The sequence below is a fragment of the Ostrinia nubilalis genome, chromosome 5, assembly GCF_963855985.1.
Source record: "Ostrinia nubilalis chromosome 5, ilOstNubi1.1, whole genome shotgun sequence".
In the NCBI taxonomy this organism is placed as follows: Eukaryota; Metazoa; Arthropoda; class Insecta; order Lepidoptera; family Crambidae; genus Ostrinia; species Ostrinia nubilalis.
In genome coordinates, this window is record NC_087092.1 from 18,450,049 (window position 1) to 18,469,933 (window position 19,885).

Below are 19,885 nucleotides of genomic sequence, written 5' to 3' on the forward strand. Positions count from 1 at the left end.
GAAAGAACAGCCCACTACTTAATATTTTGTTCAAAGTTTCTAGCGTGTTTTTAAAAGGTTCGGTTTCTCCAAAACTATATTAAAAAAATCAAACCTTCGGTTTTGGAATTTTTTTTATTGAAATGTTAAATAATTCCTGCAATCCCAAGATTCGTCACCATCATGTGCCTTTTACATATAATTTACTAACACAGCAGTCTCGGCCGTTCGTTTTCCTAACAATAAAAATAAACTATTTTTTTGTACGTAAGGCTCGCAGCGGATTCACGCCTCCGCCCGCCGGCGGCGCGGGCGCGGGGCGCGGCGCGGGCGCGGGCGCGGGCGCGCCCTACGGGCCCGGCGTGGGCGTGGGCGTGGGCTCGCGTCCGCCGCCGCCGCCGCCGCAGGCCGCCAAGCGCGCCGCCGACGCACGGAGCCCCATGCCACCTCAGCACAAGCCCGCTATGTACAATCCGTAAGTGATTTACGCTCGCGTAATATATCTACACATTATAATATATATTCTGGACAATACTAACATATAGACACTCATAAACACAAACACACACACATACACACACGCACACACACGCACACACACACACACACACATGAATTAAGTATGTACCCAATCTAGTTGTAGTTAGGTCTGTAGTGGCGAGGGCCTGGTAATCGGTTAGACAGGGTGTCTTAGGCACCCTAGTACAGATACCAGTCTCTCACAAAGGTATTATTGCTGTATGATGATAACTTACTGTAACTAGATATAAGTTTTTATACCTCTGTGAAAGAGAAATAAAGTTTATTTATTATTATTATTATTTATCGATAAACCCAAAAAAAAGTAGAGCCGAGCCGATGAATATTGGGTTTCTGAATGGAAACCATCGACTCAGCAAAGTTAGCGCAGGGCGCCTCCCTCGCTCGACCCGCTGAGCGTCTGCCGTCCGGCGACGTCGCTCAGCGTACGGTGTGCCCGCAGCGAGGCGTACGGCGGCGCGGGCGGCAAGCGCAAGAAGCGGCTGGCGGACAAGATCCTGCCGCAGAAGGTGCGCGACCTGGTGCCGGAGTCGCAGGCCTACATGGACCTGCTGGCCTTCGAGCGCAAGCTGGACGCCACCATCATGCGCAAGCGCCTCGACATCCAGGAGGCGCTCAAGCGGCCCATGAAGCAGAAGCGGAAGCTGAGGATATTCATCTCCAATACTTTTTATCCGGGTGAGTTTTGACGGTTTTTGGAGTGTGTGAATTCATTCGTACCGCTGTAGACGTTCCTGAATTGAACTCGCTTTTCGTCGGTATTGTTTCCGTTCCATCGTGAATAGATGCTTTCTAAGAATGTCCATGGACGCTGTGTTGATGGCTTTGTAGCTCAAAAACTGTGTCCTTTTTTTCACTCGCGAATTTTATAAACTTTTTTTTTGAGATAATGACAATCTCCGAATGAACTGTATTTAATTTTCTCTGCAATTATTTCTTATTTGACCATAATACTATGCATTTATAAAGGCAGCAAACAGACAGGAGGTATGGCTGAGGGTAAGTACATGTAGATAAAGCCTGCATCAGTTTCATTCATAATGTTTATAATTGTTGAAATATTGATGAAATGACAATAATTACAGGACAAGGGGATAACGCAGTTGCGTCATGGGAATTGCGTGTCGAAGGTCGTTTGCTGGACGACTCGAAGAACGACCCAAACAAAGTTCCGGTTCCTTTGGTAGAGTTTTATCAGTTATCTTTGGTGGATTTAGTTCTGTTTACGCGATAGCACTGACGTCGGCTGCCTTTCAGGTTAAACGCAAGTTCTCGTCGTTCTTCAAGTCGCTTGTGATCGAGCTGGACAAGGAGCTCTACGGGCCCGACAACCACCTGGTCGAGTGGCACCGCACGTTGACCACACAAGAGACGGATGGGTTTCAGGTCAGAACTGTTTATGTTTTATCTTTTAAATATACATGTATTTTATCAGATCATTTATTTAACATTTTTTTAATTTTATTGTGTGATTTTCGTAAAAAGACAAGAGGAGGGGATCTTGAGGGATTTTTATTTATCGCTCATAATAACGTTTCAATTATTGTAACTCGTCTTAGAGACCCCGCTGGCCCTCGCTGCGATATTGATCTGCAAATAAAGTTTAGATCTCAAATTCTAAAAGAAGGGAACTGACTGCACGAGCGCGTCACGATTAACACGGCGGCTTCCCTTCGGCAGGTGAAGCGGCCGGGGTACAAGAACGTGCGCTGCACCATCCTGCTGCTGCTGGACTACCAGCCCATGCAGTACAAGCTGGACCAGCGCCTGGCGCGCCTGCTGGGCGTGCACACGCAGACGCGGCCCGTCATCGTCAACGCGCTGTGGCAGTACGTCAAGACGCACCGCCTGCAGGTACCCGCTGCAGCAGTACAGCTGGACCGGCGATCCTCCTCAGCCAGATAGTTTTGGCCGCTCCGATCCTTTGGCAGACGAGCATTTTAGGGTAGCCGCCGAAGCCACGATGACCCGAACTTCATAACGATCTAACGTTCTTACCTGTGTTGGGAGCATGCGCTGACCGACCTTCAGCTTTTATGTAATAATGTTTACAAACTACCAAATTGTCCATCGCTGTGTTGATATTTTATACAAACACCAATATTTGAAATCGACATTAAAGAGAACAAATGGCGTTCCCCAGGACCCGCACGAGCGCGAGTACATCGTGTGCGACAAGTACCTGGAGCAGATCTTCGGCGCCTCGCGCATGAAGCTGGCCGAGGTGCCCGGCCGCCTCAGCGCGCTGCTGCACGCGCCCGACCCCATCGTCATCAACCACGTCATCGCCGTCGAGCCGCCGCACGACACCAAGCAGACCGCCTGCTACGACATCGACGTCGAGGTACGCTCCTGCAGCCCCGGCCTCATCGACCGCGTCATCGCCGTCGAGCCGCCGCACGACACCAAGCAGACCGCCTGCTACGACATCGACGTCGAGGTACGCTCCTGCAGCCCCGGCCTCATCGACCGCGTCATCGCCGTCGAGCCGCCGCACGACACCAAGCAGACCGCCTGCTACGACATCGACGTCGAGGTACGCTCCTGCAGCCCCGGCCTCATCGACCGCGTCATCGCCGTCGAGCCGCCGCACGACACCAAGCAGACCGCCTGCTACGACATCGACGTCGAGGTACGCTCCTGCAGCCCCGGCCTCATCGACCGCGTCATCGCCGGCGAGCCGCCGCACGACACCAAGCAGACCGCCTGCCTAGACATCGACGTCGAGGTACGCTCCTGCAGCCCCGGCCTCATCGACCGCGTCATCGCCGGCGAGCCGCCGCACGACACCAAGCAGACCGCCTGCTACGACATCGACGTCGAGGTACGCTCCTGCAGCCCCGGCCTCATCGACCGCGTCATCGCCGGCGAGCCGCCGCACGACACCAAGCAGACCGCCTGCCTAGACATCGACGTCGAGGTACGCTCCTGCAGCCCCGGCCTCATCGACCGCGTCATCGCCGGCGAGCCGCCGCACGACACCAAGCAGACCGCCTGCCTAGACATCGACGTCGAGGTACGCTCCTGCAGCCCCGGCCTCATCGACCGCGTCATCGCCGGCGAGCCGCCGCACGACACCAAGCAGATAGTCCAGTCATTATAGTAAGTTCACCTCGGAATTCGAGATACCCAGCTGTAAGTCTGTAAATACGTGTATATTATTGACACCCTAAAAGTTGTCTCAAAACCTACATATGGTAGGGTGTAAGCAACTATTAAAGGATGATGGGCACTTTTCTATGGAATCTGGGCGTAAAACCAACAGAAATGTAACTACTATTATTTGTTAGGACTATATATCAGAAATATATTTTCATATAAATAACTACTAAAAACTCCCGGGTTTGCTTGGAAATTGACATAATGTGTAAAAAATAGTAATAGGGGCTTTATTGCGCAAACAAAAAATATTATTAATTAATATTTATTTGATTTTGATTTGATTTGATATACTTATCTACTTACATTTTTAATACAATAAGTTATTTATCCATTTTTATGTCCAACAGTTCAGGAGTGGGGCCAACAAATGGTATATTTAAACCATGTTTTACATTATAAGCGTAGGACCACACCTAGGTACAATTTAGAGAAATGACATGAACACAGTCATGTTTCAATGGGATTTCTACCAGTTAAGTTGTAGTGTTGTCGCATAATCGATCACGGATCGATTATTAATCGATATTGCCAAATAACGATTTATCGATTAACAATTCGATTAATCGATTTTATTGATTACCATCATTACTATCATGTGATTGTTAATTTAATTCCTTATTTTCAGCAATATAATCGTTTATTGCAATCGAATAATCGATTATGATTTATTCGGTATACATACTTACTAAATCGATAGTAAGATATGATACAATACTCTCAATATGATCGATAAAAGCAATCTAATTGACCTAATACTATTTTTATTACCCTAATGTGATGTGAAATACTATGGAAACTTTGCATATTCAACGACCTCTATCTCCCATATCCCCGCGTATTTTAGGATTGTTGTCATACTATGAAATGAAGTACTGGTATTAAGCTTTAATTTAGTATAGTTTTTGTTTCTGTTGGTTTAACGCCCAATATGCCCATCATCCTTTCAAGGTCAACGGTCACAAAAATCGTTTTTTTGCGCTTTTTTTAGAAATATCTCATTTCCTGTGGGTTTTTTGCTATTTGTATTTATTATCAATATTGTAGAATACTAAATTCTCTACAAATTTTGTTTAAAAACTTTTTTTATACGGTGAACCGTTTTCGAGATAGAGGGCGGAGAGCGCGCGGTCACTGCATCACTTCAGGTCTACTTAAGCGGTTTAGATTTTTCATACAAAAGGATTTTCCCGCTAATTCCTGTGGGAATTTCGGGAATTCCTTGTTGTAACTAAGCTTTGAGTTTACTAAGGTACCTACATGCCAAATTTCAAGCGTCTAACTTCCGTTAAGCGTTTAGATTTTTCATACAAAAGGATTTTCCCGCTAATTCCTGTTCCCGTGGGAATTCCTAAGTATACTATAACCTGCCCAGGTGTATGAAGAATAATTGTACCAAGTTTCGTTAAAATCCGTTGAGTAGTTTTTGTTTCTATAAGGAACATACAGACGGACAGAATTCTATACATGAAATATATTTTCAAAATAACTATCAGGGGGTGATTAGTGATCGATACTGATGCCAAAAATGCAATCAGTAAAATTTTTGTCTGTCTGTCTGTCCGTCTGTATGTTCCTTATAGAAACAAAAACTACTCGACGGATTTTAACGAAACTTGGTACAATTATTCTTCATACACCTGGGCAGGTTATAGTTTACTTAGGAATTCCCACGGAAACAGGAATTAGCGGGAAAATCCTTTTGTATGAAAAATCTAAACGCTTAACGGAAGTTAGACGCTTGAAATTTGGCATGTAGGTACCTTAGTAAACTTAAAGCTTATTTACAACAAGTAATTACCGAAATTCCCACGGGAATTAGCGGGAAAATCCTTTTGTATGAAAAACCTAAACCGCTTAAGTTGACCTGAAGTGATGCAGTGACCGCGCGCTCTCCGCCCTCTATCTCGAAAACGGTTCACCGTATAAAAAAATTTTTTAAACAAAATTCGTAGAGAATTTAGTATTCTACAATATTGATAATAAATACAAATAGCAAAAAACCCATAGGAAATGAGATATTTCCAAAAAAAGCGCAAAAAACCGATTTTTGTGACCTTTGACCTTAAAATTTAATAGTTGCTTACACCCTACCATTGTAGGTTTTGAGACAACTTTTAGGGTGTCAATATACAAGTATTTACAGACTTACAGCTGGGTATCTCTAATTCCGAGATTCTTACCTAATTTAAGCTTAAATGACTGGACTAAGACTGCCTGCCTATAGTAGGGAATTTAGTGCAATGATTTGTATGGAGACCCCTCCACTTTGGTATAGAAGGCTCATTTTTGCACCAGTTGTTCTTTGGGTGCTCCTGAGTAGATTTCCGTCGGTAGACATCGGGAGCCCCCCCTGTGGTAGCAGGGGGAGGGGGGGGCAAGTTTCCTTCTGCCGCGCTTCACTTTAAGGCCCATATCTTCAAAACTATGGGTATTAGGGCAAGTGTGGTGTCATTTTCGGATAATTAAAGGATGGCGAATTCATTTCTAGAACAAATTTTTTGCCTTCTCATACAAAACAATAGAAATATGGAGTAAAATTTACAAAAACCAAAAAGTATTTTTTTAAATAAACGTCGTTTACTTTTAAACCACTGGAGATAATCTAATAAAAAAATATGTCCTGAAAGCTACATTTATCAGGATTATAAATATGTACCATTGTATGGTACTTTTGTTGAAAAAAGTAGGTGAAAAAAAGTTTTTCTTCAGGACACAGCGGGCGAATTTTAATGCGCGTCGGAAAAAAATATTTATTTTATCCATGAATTCATACTATTTGGTTCATAAGCAAGTAAAGATTATTATTTTAGAATTTATTTAGAGTTCCTGGCACATCATGCTACCATGATTTGTATTTTTCTTCAATTAATTTTGAACTCTATGTGTAAGACATAAGGTTGAAAATAGTTTAAATACATTTTATTATTGAAAATATCATAAGAAGAAAGCACTAAATAAAGAACTTGAATTTGTCTAAACGTCTAATGATTATTATTATTATTTTAATTAACATTTTTATTTCTACATACTATTGTACCAGTGACAACGGAAAGGTAAGTGTGAGGAAAGAGAGGATTGATATTATCATAGTACGGGAGATTATTTTTAGCACAAAGGCTACGGCTGTGACCATTATAGTTGTTTTTTCAGCCAGCACCAGCTTCTGCACTACTTCTTTCCAGGCAAGCTTCGGCAGCTACGGGCAATTGGTCCATGTAGGCTCCATGTTGCTATCGATTCTGGTCCACCCCCAACCAGTCGGGTAAAGGGAAGACTGAGTCGGTTGCTTGCAACTGACCCTATACGCGAACCCCTTGAACCAACTAAATTTTAAATAATTTGAAAAAATCATAAGGACATAATTACTGCCCTTGATATACTGATACAAAACTGCCTAGGTCGGTGGGCACTTACAGCACTCGTTCATAGTCAAGCATGTAGTAATAAACACAGTGAACGTTTAAGGAGGTTTGCTACAGTATTTCAAGCTGAATTCTACGCTATAATTATGTGTGCATTAAAAACAGGGGTGTAAGAAACGCAATATTTACATCCTTAGTCACAGCCAGGCAGCACTCAAACAAAACCATCGCCTCAGTGAAGGTTGAGTCTAGAATTAGGTATTCTAGATGCAATCTTAAAGATGAACAAACTCTGAAGTCATGACAAAGTGTCCCTAATGTGGGATACCTGGACATACACGGATCGAATGCAATGAGAGAGCCGACAGTCTAGCGAGACAAGGGTCAGAGACGATACCTATTGGGTCAGAACTGATAGTACCTTTATCTAAAAGCTTAGGTACCTCATGGCCATAATATGGCCATATCCAAGAATAACAGGGCTGATTGGGAAAGCTTCAACGATATAAGCCTCTCCAAATCATTCCTAAAGGGAAATACAGGGTCATGAAGAAAACTTTTCAAAGGTATGCCCAAGCAATTACAGGTACGCAAACTGGGTATTATGGACCGAATCACATGTCCCAAAAAATGGGCCTAACAACAGAAGCTCTCGAGCGTGTGGAATACAATGTGGAGTCCATGAAACAATACTGTAAGGATGGGTCTGCTTGGGTCAGCATATCCGGCATCAGAAGACTATTAGGTGGCTTTCACTCAAACGCTTAATTCACTTTACTAATGGATAGGATTATTTTGGATGATAGGGAATAAAAAAGGGAGAATAAAGATCCTAATGGGTCGCTGTGGACTACGCTTAGGTGTGACCCTATATAAAATAACTTAGACAGCTTTGTATCAGCATTGGCTACTGGCAGTATATCAAGGGGTTCGCGTATAGGATCAGTTGCAAGCAACCGACTCAGTCTTCCCTTTATCCGACTGGTTGGGTGTGGACCAGAGTCGATAGCAACATGGAGCCTACATGGACCGATTTGCCCGTAGCTGCCGAAGCTTGCCTGGAAATGGTGAGATGTAAATGCAAGAAGTAGTGCAGAAGCTGGTGCTGTCTGACAAAACAACTAAGTATAATGGTCACAGCCGTAGCCTTTGTGTTAAAAATAATCTCCCGTACTATGATAATAATCAATCCTCACTTTCCTCACACTTACCTTTCCGTTATCACTGGTACAATAGTATGCAGAAATAAAAATGTTAATTAAAATAATAATAATAATCATTAGACGTTTAGACAAATTCAAGTTCTTTATTTAGTGCTTTCTTCTTATGATATTTTCATTAATACAATGTAATTAAACTATTTTCAACCTTATGTCTTACATATAGAGTTCAAAATTAATTGAAGAAAAAATACAAATCATGGTAGCATGATGTGCCAGGAACTCTAAATAAATTCTAAAATAATAATCTTTACTTGCTTATGAACCAAATAGTATGAATTCATGGATAAAATAAATATTTTTTTCCGACGCGCATTAAAATTCGCCCGCTGAGTCCTGAAGAAAAATTTTTTTTCACCTACTTTTTTCAAAAAAAGTACCATAGTAGTAGTAAGTATTTATAATCCTGATAAATGTAGCTTTCAGGACATATTTTTTTTATTAGATTATCTCCAGTGGTTTAAAAGTAAACGACGTTTATTTAAAAAAATACTTTTTGGTTTTTGTGAATTTTACTCCATATTTCTATTTTTTTGTATGAAAAGGCAAAAAGTTTGTTCTAGAAATGAATTCGCCATCCTTTAATTATCCGAAAATGACACCACACTTGTCCTAATACCCATAGTTTTGAAGATATGGGCCTTAAAGTGAAGCGCGGCAGAAGGAAACTTCCCCCCCCTCCCCCTGCTACCACAGGGGGGGCTCCCGATGTCTACCGACGGAAATCCACTCAGGAGCACCCAAAGAACAACTGGTGCAAAAATGACCCTTCTATACCAAAGTGGAGGGGTTCTTGCACTAAATTCCCTACTACTAGACATCGACGTCGAGGTACGCTCCTGCAGCCCCGGCCTCATCGACCGCGTCATCGCCGGCGAGCCGCCGCACGACACCAAGCAGACCGCCTGCCTAGACATCGACGTCGAGGTACGCTCCTGCAGCCCCGGCCTCATCGACCGCGTCATCGCCGGCGAGCCGCCGCACGACACCAAGCAGACCGCCTGCCTAGACATCGACGTCGAGGTACGCTCCTGCAGCCCCGGCCTCATCGACCGCGTCATCGCCGGCGAGCCGCCGCACGACACCAAGCAGACCGCCTGCTACGACATCGACGTCGAGGTACGCTCCTGCAGCCCCGGCCTCATCGACCGCGTCATCGCCGGCGAGCCGCCGCACGACACCAAGCAGACCGCCTGCCTAGACATGACGTCACGTCGTCTGTGGGAGGCCAGGTCTATCCCAGTCGGAACCTTCCCGGGGTGCTGTCGACGCGACGAATATAATTTGTTTCGTCTAATTTCAAAGATCATTATTGTTTTACAGGTGGATGACACACTCAAGACCCAGATGAACAACTTCTTATTGAGTACGGCGAATCAACAAGAGATTCAAGGCTTGGATTCTAAAATACATGAGACTGTACGTATCTTGTTTTGTTTTGAAACATATATTTCCATAATAATAAAGAAAGATCACAAAAATAATGAATTTGTGGTGAAATTCAGGTGGACACGATCAACCAGCTGAAGACGAACCGCGAGTTCTTCCTGAGCTTCAGCAAGGACCCGCAGCAGTTCATCCAGAAGTGGCTCGTCAGCCAGTCGCGCGACCTCAAGGTGAGCTGCGGCGCCCACAGTCGGCACAAAGCTCCGTTGATCATGACACTTATTCACTGCTTATAAAAATAATAAATAGAATTCCTACACATACACACATCAACATGGTCTAGGGATATTTCAATTAAACCTAAATAACTAAAATTTTAGATTAAGTTAAATTTAAAAACAAACTTAGAATAAATAACTTTAAAAAAAAAACCGACTTCAAATGCGTGAACACAAATAATACCTATTCAACAAAAAAATAATCGTTCAAATTGGTTTATAATCGACGGAGATATTGCGTATAAAAAAGTTCATCCCCAATTTTCCACCCTTGGGGGTTGTTTTTTTATTATTAAATTTAAATGGGACCACCCTTGAGGTATTACCTATACGCCGAAAAAAGATTTGTTCAAATCGGTTCATAATTGGCAGAGTTATCGCGTGACAAACATAGAAAAAAGTTTTTTTTAAGTCGGTTGAAAAGAGGAAAAACTCCAGACAACATTTAAATCTTAACTTTATTTTTGAAACATGAAAACCTAAACAAAACAACTATATCTTTTTATAAAAATTGTTGAAAACTTAAAATTAGTAATCCGTGGATCCACCTAAGATTCTCCTGACACATCTGCAGCGGTTCTGCATACCTACTCAAAACAAGGGTGACAATATCCTGTTGTGGAATAATGTCCCAAGTCCTGCTAAGATGCAGGAAAAGCTGGTTTTCATACACAATATCTTAAGGGAAATTTTTAAGAGCTCTTCTCTGAAGCATATCCCAGGCATGCTCAATAGGATTTAAGTCAGGGGATTGTGCAGGCCAGTCTAAAGCTTGGATATCATGCCGTTGTAACCAACTAACAATAGGCGTAACTATTGATGTGCCGTTCCCGAGAACGCTCTCTCAACTGAGAATATTCTCGGGAGCGTTCTCCTAAGTGAGAAAGGTTGAGAATCATGTTTAACAAATGGAAATAAACAAACTTTCTTAGGTAAAATAGTATTAAATTAAGTCAACAGATAAGTGTGTATTAAACAATACGCTCTATTTGCAGTGAAAGGCTATATTCTCAGTGTTCTCGAGAATATTCTCGGGAACTCTCGGCAATATTCTCAGCAACTGCACCTTTATTATATTTTATTTTTTTCGTCGTGAAATGTCGTTTTAATGATATGTAAGATGACAGAAATTTCTTTTTACACGTAATTAAATAATGTAACTGTCATAACATTTTTTCGTTTTTAACACGCTCTTATCGATTAATTATCGAAATATTAACGAAACGGCGGAAACTCATCGAGTTTGGGTTTGTTGGATTTCTCTTTTCGAGCACTTTAATGCTAGATGATGTCCAGGGTGTTGATGATTTTTGGCTTTTTAGTGCTGTTAGTAATTAGAAGCGTGTTTTTAGTTTTTTAAACTATTCTTATTTGACATTAAGGGCATATTTCACAATCGCTTAGTAAGGGCCTGTTTCGCCACTTCTGGATAAGTTGTGGATAGCCTGTCTGACGGATCATTTGACACATTTTTATAGAAAATACGTGCTAGCTAGATTGATCCGACACTTAACGAATATATCCCGGACATTAGTCTTTACGAGATTAGAATGGTTCTCAAACAGCTGAAAAACAACAAGGCACCGTAATCACGCCTGAGCTTCTGAAAGCAGGCGGAACGCCGGTACTGAAGGCTTTTCAGAAACTATTTGATTCCGTCATCCTCGAGGGAATAACGCATACGGCATGGCAAAGAAGAATGTTGATACTCCTCTTCAAAAAAGGTGAAAAAACCTTGTTGAATAATTTTATGAAAAATATGTCAACTCTTATTCCTCGCCACATTTCACATGAAATATTTGTTAATATTTTATTCCAAAATTGTTAAATAACAGCTCGCAATGTGCTTTATTCATCACCCATTTATATTTTTTGAAACTATTTTTAAAACATCTTAAATTACTTTTGAATGACCTAAAACGTCATTCCCTAGGCATGTCCGTACTCCAAAAGTTTGTGTTTTGGGACCCACATTTATAAAAACATCAACTTTATCCTTTGTTTTAATTAACGAATAATCTATTTAAATGTATTTTACACCCAATTCTATTAATATTTTGCGGTTTCAATAAACAATAATTGGATTTTCTTTAGTTGAAAAAGAGTCTACAGCTTTTAGCGTCATTCCCTCGCCACGCAATGATTTTATAATTTTGCGCTTTAATATGTATTTAGAGTGAATGACATTTAGTTGAGTTTAAAGTACGATACGAAGTTATCCTCAGACCATACTGGCTTTGCGGCAACCGTTTTTTGAATTAGTGCAAACGTGCCAGTTGTTGCGGAAACATGTGTTAATCCAGTCCTTTCGTCAGTCCCTAGTTGAGTAGCTTTATTGATTACAATAGGAAATTGTATATAATTTAATAGTATTTACGTGTGGTTTTTTGGCTATTTTCGGCACATCGTATTAAGCATCTTATAATATAAAGTTAATCTGCATTTGTGTTAAGTTTTACTCCAAATCGTCAGTCCCTAGAGCGTCAGGCCCTAGCTTTAAACGGCACTTGGGACTAAATTACTAGTTAGGGAATGATGTTTTTATACAGGGTGTCCCAAAAACAATGGATAACCCTGTAACCATCGATAGGCCTCGCCATGGTCTCCCTAACGTCCAATTTAGACCCCAGTAAAAATATCACCGTTTTCAAGATTTTTAAGTTTTTGTGCATTTTTAGAAAATTGCCACCTGCGATTACTTTTTCTCATGCCATTTCTACAAATGAGGATACTTTTCAATCTAGTTTTTTTCCTTATCACAAGGGATAGTTGGGCTATCAAAAGAAAAGATTAAAGTTCAACAAACTAGTTTAAAAGTATGAAAATTTTAAGAAATTGCAGAGAAGAAGGAAAAATTAATTCATTGTCTTGCACTTTTGATCAGCCATCGTGTAAAAAAAATGTAGGAAGACTATCGTGCCCATTACCTTAAAAACTTCCTTGGTTAATTGAGATTCTAAAAAGGTATCACAAGCCTATGTATTCTGTATTATTTTTATCTTATGGCTACTTGAATAGCAACTAGTATGAAAACTGCAAAAATGAGTTTTTCTCGTAATAGTTAAACTAGGACTGCATAGTGGCATTAAATACAAATGAATAATTTTTAGCGTAGGAATTTTAATAAAGCAACATTTAATCATCATCATCATCATCATTTCAGCCATAGGACGTCCACTGCTGAACATAGGCCTGTACTCCAATTATTTTCATAATGACCGCTTGGTAGCGGCCTGCATCCAGCATCTTCCTGCTTACCTTTATGAGGTCGTCAGTCCACTTTGTAGGTGGACGTCCTACGATGCGCTTTCCGGTACGTAGCCTCCACTTGAACCCTGTTGCCCCATTGGCCGTCCGTTCTGCGTTTTTGTGATACTTAATTTTTGTTTTAAACCTTATAAATGTGCCTATAGACAGATACCCGTGATGATACACGGCTCGGAAACGTGGATTTTTTGGACAGCGTGCTATGGAAGGGGCTATGCTCGGGTTTCTTTACGAAATCGTATCAGAAATTAGGAGATCCGTAAACGACCTAAAGTCGCTGACATAGCTCGACGGATCAGCAAGCTGAAGTGGCAATGGGCAGGGCACAGTAGTTTGCAGAACTGAGGCAGCAGGGTTAAAGTGGAGGCTACGTACCGGAAAGCGCATGGTAGGACGTCCACCTACAAAGTGGACCGACGACCTCATAAAGGTAAGCAGGAAGGTGCTGGATGCAGGCCGCTACCAAGCGGTCATTATGAAAATCATTGGGGTACAGGCCTATGTTCAGCAGTGGACGTCCTATGGCTGAAATGATGATGATGATGATGATTAAATGTTGCTTTATTAAAATTCCTACGCTAAAAATTATCCATTTGTATTTAATGCCACTATGCAGTCCTAGTTTAACTATTACGAGAAAAACTCATTTTTGCAGTTTTCGTACTAGCTGCTATTCAAGTAGCCATAAGATAAAAATAATACAGAATACATAGGCTTGTGATACCTTTTTAGAATCTCAATTAATCAAGGAAGTTTTTAAGGTAATGGGCACGATAGTCTTCCTACATTTTTTTTACACGATGGCTGATCAAAAGTGCAAGACAATGAATTAATTTTTCCTTCTTCTCTGCAATTTCTTAAAATTTTCATACTTTTAAACTAGTTTGTTGAACTTTAATCTTTTGTTTTGATAGCCCAACTATCCCTTGTGATAAGGAAAAAAACTAGATTGAAAAGTATCCTCATTTGTAGAAATGGCATGAGAAAAAGTAATCGCAGGTGGCAATTTTCTAAAAATGCAAAAAAACTTGAAAATCTTGAAAACGGTGATATTTTTACTGGGGTCAAAATTGGATGTTAGGGAGACCATGGCGAGGCCTATCGATGGTTACAGGGTTATCCATTGTTTTTGGGACACCCTGTATAGTGATAATAACAAAACAACTACATTATGTATATTAACTTATCTATAAATGTTAAGGTTATATGTTTTATACTTTATTAGAAGTCATATAGGAGTAATGTAGTATGAAAAAATTGAAAATTATAATTTCTCCTAAAATAAAGCATAAAGTGACTGGCCCTTTTAGACATAACATAATTAATTAATAAACTATAATTTACACTAATAAAGTATTCAAAAGCATCTTAAAAAAGTTACGGACAAAATGACGTCGAAAATATACATATTTTTATGGAATGACCCTTATAGACCCATTTCCCTTCTGAGTCATGTCTACAAGCTGTTTTCGATAGTCATTACGAATTGTCACGCTAGCAGGCTCGACGACTTTCAGCCCCTCGAACAAGCCGGTTTCCGAAAAGGCTTTAGTACCATATAGGTACCATAATAATATACGCTCCGGCAGATTATACGGAAGATCAAGTAGTATAATCAACCACTTTGCGTTTGTGAACTATGAGAAAGCCTTCGATTCGATTGAGACATGGTCAGTGCTTCAGTCTCTTCAACTGTGCCAAATTGACTATTGATACATTAAAGTGTTGAAAGGCTTGTACAAACACGCCACAGTGACAGTCCGTTTTAAGATCAGGACCCGAAACCTATCCTGTTGCAGCGAGGACAGACAGACAGACAGAGAGACGTCATCACCACCGCCATGGAAGATGTTTTCAAGCTTCTGGGCTGGAGCGGATTCAGCATAAATATCAATGGCGAGTACATCACCCAGACAGCAGACTATATCGTAGTCATGGCTGAGATCATGGAAGATCTAGGCACAATGCTCGATGGCCTCAATAGTCTCTCAACAAGTGGGTTTCAAAATGAACATGGACAAGATTTAAAAATCATGTCTAAAGACCGTGTTGCACCCACTCTTCTAAAAGTTGGAGACTACACTCGAAGTTGTTGACAATAATGTATACCTGGGACAAACAGTCCAGTTAGGTAGGTCCAACTTCGAAAAAAGGTCAATCATCGAATCCAGCTCGGCTGGGCAGCCTTCGGGAAGCTTCACGATATTTTCACGTGGCTTCTCCGTCGCGTCGCCGCTCCGCTTTAAATCCACTTTGAATCCGCTTGCAATCCGCCAGGGTGGCAAGGGCTTTAAAACTCAGAGGCAATCTGATGTTCAAATACCGTAGCCGAGTCCTAAAGCCGCGGTACGCGTTCGCCACGAAAAGAGTGAGCAAGACAGCAATATCTCACTCACACGTTTCATGCCTTGTTTATAACGACTAGTCTTAACGCCCAGTTAATAAAACATCGAAACATTACAAATAATACCACATATAAACAACAAAATTAAAATTAAAACTAATTGTATTCTGTCGAGAACACTGAGAATATTCACGGGAGCGTTCTCGGTTCTCGAGAATATTCTTATTGGGAATACTGCCGGGAACGAGAACTTTCTCAGCGGCACATCTCTAGGCGTAACTATAGGCTGTCAGGGCTGACAAAATGCCACGGGCCCCCGGCCCAAGATGGGCCTCATAAGAAGGCTCAAAGTCGCCCAAAGGGCGATGGAACATGCTATACTCGAGTTTATCTGCGTGGTCGAATCAGAAACGCAGCACTTTTGCAATAAAATGTATGTATACTAGATGTTGAATATAATGTGAGCTGCAAAATTGTTACTCTAATATACATTTTTTCGCTTAAGAATTATTATAACGGTCTTTTTGCTCTGCGAGCTATGTGCCCCGCGTACTTCCACTTGATTTTAGCGATTCTGCGCGCCACTTAGTCACTTTGGTTCTTCTGCAGATCGCCTCATTTCTGATTCAATCATACAGGAAAACCCTGAGCATAGCACGCTCCATCGCCCTTCGGGTGATGGCCGCTGGGGCAGAAAAGTTCTCGACTGGCGACCACGAGCCGGAAGACGTAGTGTGGGCAGGCTTCCCAATAGGTGGACCGATGATCTGGTGTAGGTCGCGGGAGGTGCCTGGATGCGGGCGGCGTAGTACCGGTCTTTGTAGAAATCCTTGGGGAAGCATTCGTCCAGCCATGGACGTCATTCGGCTGAAACGAACGAACGATCGCTCGACGCTTCCGATTAACCCGTAACTCACATTCACATTCGGCGCCGACGCCGTCGCCGCACCGCTGCACCGGTCTCCTTTGGGTCCGGCGCGAGGCACACGACCCGCGCCGTGCAGGAACTCGCCGGCTCCAAACGACACCGGTGCGGCGACGCCGAGGGCGGAACGTTCGCTCAACTCCGCACTCTCGCTCCGCAGACGATGAACGGCTCGGCCGGCAACCCCGAGGAGGAGCGCGTGCACGCCTTCTACGCGCAGCCCTGGGCCGGCGAGGGCGTCGCGCGCTACCTGCACGCGCGGGTCGCCGCGCGCCGCCGCGACCTCGACGCGCAGCTGCACGCGCCGCACGCGCCCCACCTCGCGCGCCTCTAGGGACCTGCACGCGCGGGGCCCTGCACATCCCGCCCCTGCCCTGTGGCCCACAGTGATCAATAAAAGTCGTTTGTACCCGTACTTTATCGTTTTATTTATGAAATTCTCGAGCTCCTGTAAATGAAAAAGAAGATACCTTTTGTTTTACCACGAATGACGTTCACCCGGAGAAAAGCCAAATTCGAGGGGATTCAAGAAATTTCACATCTACCGGCCCTGAGCCACCACCGTGCTTGGTCGCTAGTGCTTCCCGCGACCTTCACTAGGTTTTTGGTTTGAACACTTGAAACGAACGAGGTGGCCTGGCGCGACCTCCCGCAAGAAGGAACGATCAGGGACATCCTCATGCCTTTGGATAATTGTCATTTTTAACGCGCATTTTTTAACATGTACTTATGACCTGTTAAGTATGTGTTTTGTGTCTACACAGTATGTTACGTTTCACCCTCTTGCGTCAGTTTACAATTTCGCTGAATAGAAGTAGACCTCTTCCGTGGGCAGCGCCATCTTGCGGTCCGCTTTGCATGTGCGGAGCAAATGCTCCAACGCCACAGACAGGGTATTTTTTACGCCTTTGTTCATAAAAACACGAATATCTTCGGTTCTATTAGGAATTAAGCCATGATATTTTACTGAATAGTGTATATTAGTTTATGGACCTAATTTAATAAGTTTTTCCAACAGAAATGTTATAATAAAGCTTGTACTACACCAAATAATTGTGACGAAAATTTAAACTTAGTTTTAAGGATTATATCAATAAAAAACCGGCCAAGTACTCAGATTACCATCAAAACTGAGGTCGACATAAAAATATTTATTCGTTAGAACCAAGGCTTTAGAGTGTTGAAACAGATGTTTACAGTAACTTGAGTATATCAGCTAGACGAGGATATAAGTGGTTCATTTGTAATCACAATGGAATTTAAATGAGAGATAAACAAAAATGGGTCTGTTTTTTTGCATACAAATCGATAGTTACAAGACATGAATTTCTGCATGTTTAGAACTGATAACATAAGTTAAAGTTACATTTTCCAGAAACTAGATTTACCTAGTTTTAACCTGAACATAACATCTTGCAAGTTTTCTAAGAAAATTTATGAGATAAATGCTAGAAGAACAGACAAAAATGGCCAAAATGTGTCAAGATAGTATGGATAACGGTATCCTTCCGTTTGGCCAAATTACTTTTCGCCAAATTTCACTTCGCAAACAACTTATCGCCAAAGTTTCATTTCCCAAATGAACTTTTAGCAAATGCTCTTTTCGCAACTAATTCATTTGGTCAAATTATCATTTGGCCAAATTTTACTTGGCAAATGTTTATATAGCAAATGTTTTATTGTGCCAAATATTATATTCCAAATAATTTGTTTCGTCAAATTGACACTTCAGATACTTTCAAAATTCAAAGCATAGGCTTTGATTTGTGGGTAACGGTGGGTAAGTGGTGATGTGCCTATGCACATCATGGTTTTCACAAGAATTTTATGTAAAACAAAGAGATTGCAGAAAACAGTATGGTTGCAGAAAGTAGGTATTGCAGAATAGTAGGTTAGGTTAGGTTAGAACAGTGACCATCACCTTTATTGTTGATGAATCATTTGGAAATTTCGATAAAAAGAATGAAATATGAAAATTAGCATAGAAAAAAAATTATATTAACTACCCACGAAACAAAATAATAACCACAAGCTTATTTGTATTCCATTCTATGCATCAATCAAATTATTTTGTAAATTGTTTATCGTGAAATATTTTTGCCAAATGAAACATTTGGCAAAACATACTTTGCCAAAAAATAATTTGGTAAACAATAATATGCCAAAAACGACATTTGCGAATTAAATATTTGCAATAAGTAGTTTTGCCAAATGAAAATTTGCCAAATAAAAGTTTGTGAAACGTTGTTTGCGATGTGATAATTTGGGAAACGTTTTTTGGCCAAACATTAGTAATCCATGGATAACGCCTTCCGACGGCTTCCGATGATTATTCACACACACATTATTAATGTCTCTGGACATTTTATTTTATTAAAAAGGGATGTTAGAAGTATATTGTTTAAACATTTTGAAAGATAAATTATTATTATTAGATTTTTTTTTCATAAGAATTATCTGAATCGATCATTTAAAAATACTTACTTTAAGTAAGGGCCGGTTTCCTCCATTAAGGCGGAGCAAAGATTAGCGGAGCGGAGGGAAAATGTTTTGAATGCTATTGCTGACATGAAAATTTGCATTATTCGCAAAATTTATGCGAATGTGAAAAGTAGATATTATTTCTTAGCAACATCTTAGAAACTTCAAATAATTGAAATCCACATTAATTTACGCTTCTAAATAAAAAAATATAAACACTGATTAAATTTAACAAAATTACAAACTAAACATGCATTGTCAAAAGTTACTTGAAAACAATGAAAAAAAAACTTAAAAATTAAACACACGTGTTAATTGTTACGGCAAAAACCATATAGCCAATATTCAATTAGTTGCGTATCGCTGAGTGTTGCAATTACAGACATTCATTATATACTTTACGAAATATGAGGGTGGTACAATTTACCCGGCGGTACAATATAACGAACTCTCCCCTATACAGGGTGTTGATTTCAATACCCGCCATATTTAGGGAGTTGATTAAGTAGCTTATTCTGATCACGAATCAGCAAAAAAACTGACTTCAATTTTTTTTTTAATTATATTTTAAATATCTACGATTTCCATAATCGACCACTACAGTGCAGAATAGTCCCCCAACGCAAACGGCGCGCGGCGCTCACCCGGCCGGTGACCCGTGCCCGGGCAAACGCTGCGCCCCCCGTCCCGCGCCCCACTACCCGCGCTCGCCCATGAGTCAGTCAACTATCAGCCACAATCAGCTGTGAGTTCAACGACGACTACTGGACGGAGCTTAATCCAAATCTACCCTAAAAATGTAATGAGTAAATTAGTTACTTACACCTTATCACGTTACGAGTTTATTTTTTGTTCTAAAAACTAATTAATGAAGTAGGTCTTTAATAAAAAAACCTTTTACACGAATTTGCTTCCTTCCGCAAAATAAAAATTTTTACAGA

The 19,885-nt window shown here is 41.2% G+C and overlaps 1 protein-coding gene across 1 annotated transcript; it reads left to right on the forward strand.

The window, feature by feature from the left end:
* Positions 1-364: 364 nt before the first annotated feature.
* On the forward strand, positions 365-16,878 carry LOC135072075 (brahma-associated protein of 60 kDa). Its single transcript, XM_063966023.1, has 9 exons — positions 365-454; positions 962-1,197; positions 1,605-1,702; positions 1,777-1,905; positions 2,200-2,373; positions 2,663-2,863; positions 9,587-9,682; positions 9,769-9,879; positions 16,624-16,878. The coding sequence occupies exons 1-9, from the start codon at positions 420-422 to the stop codon at positions 16,795-16,797; spliced, it is 1,254 nt and encodes a 417-aa protein (XP_063822093.1). The 5' UTR covers positions 365-419; the 3' UTR covers positions 16,798-16,878.
* Positions 16,879-19,885: the final 3,007 nt, after the last annotated feature.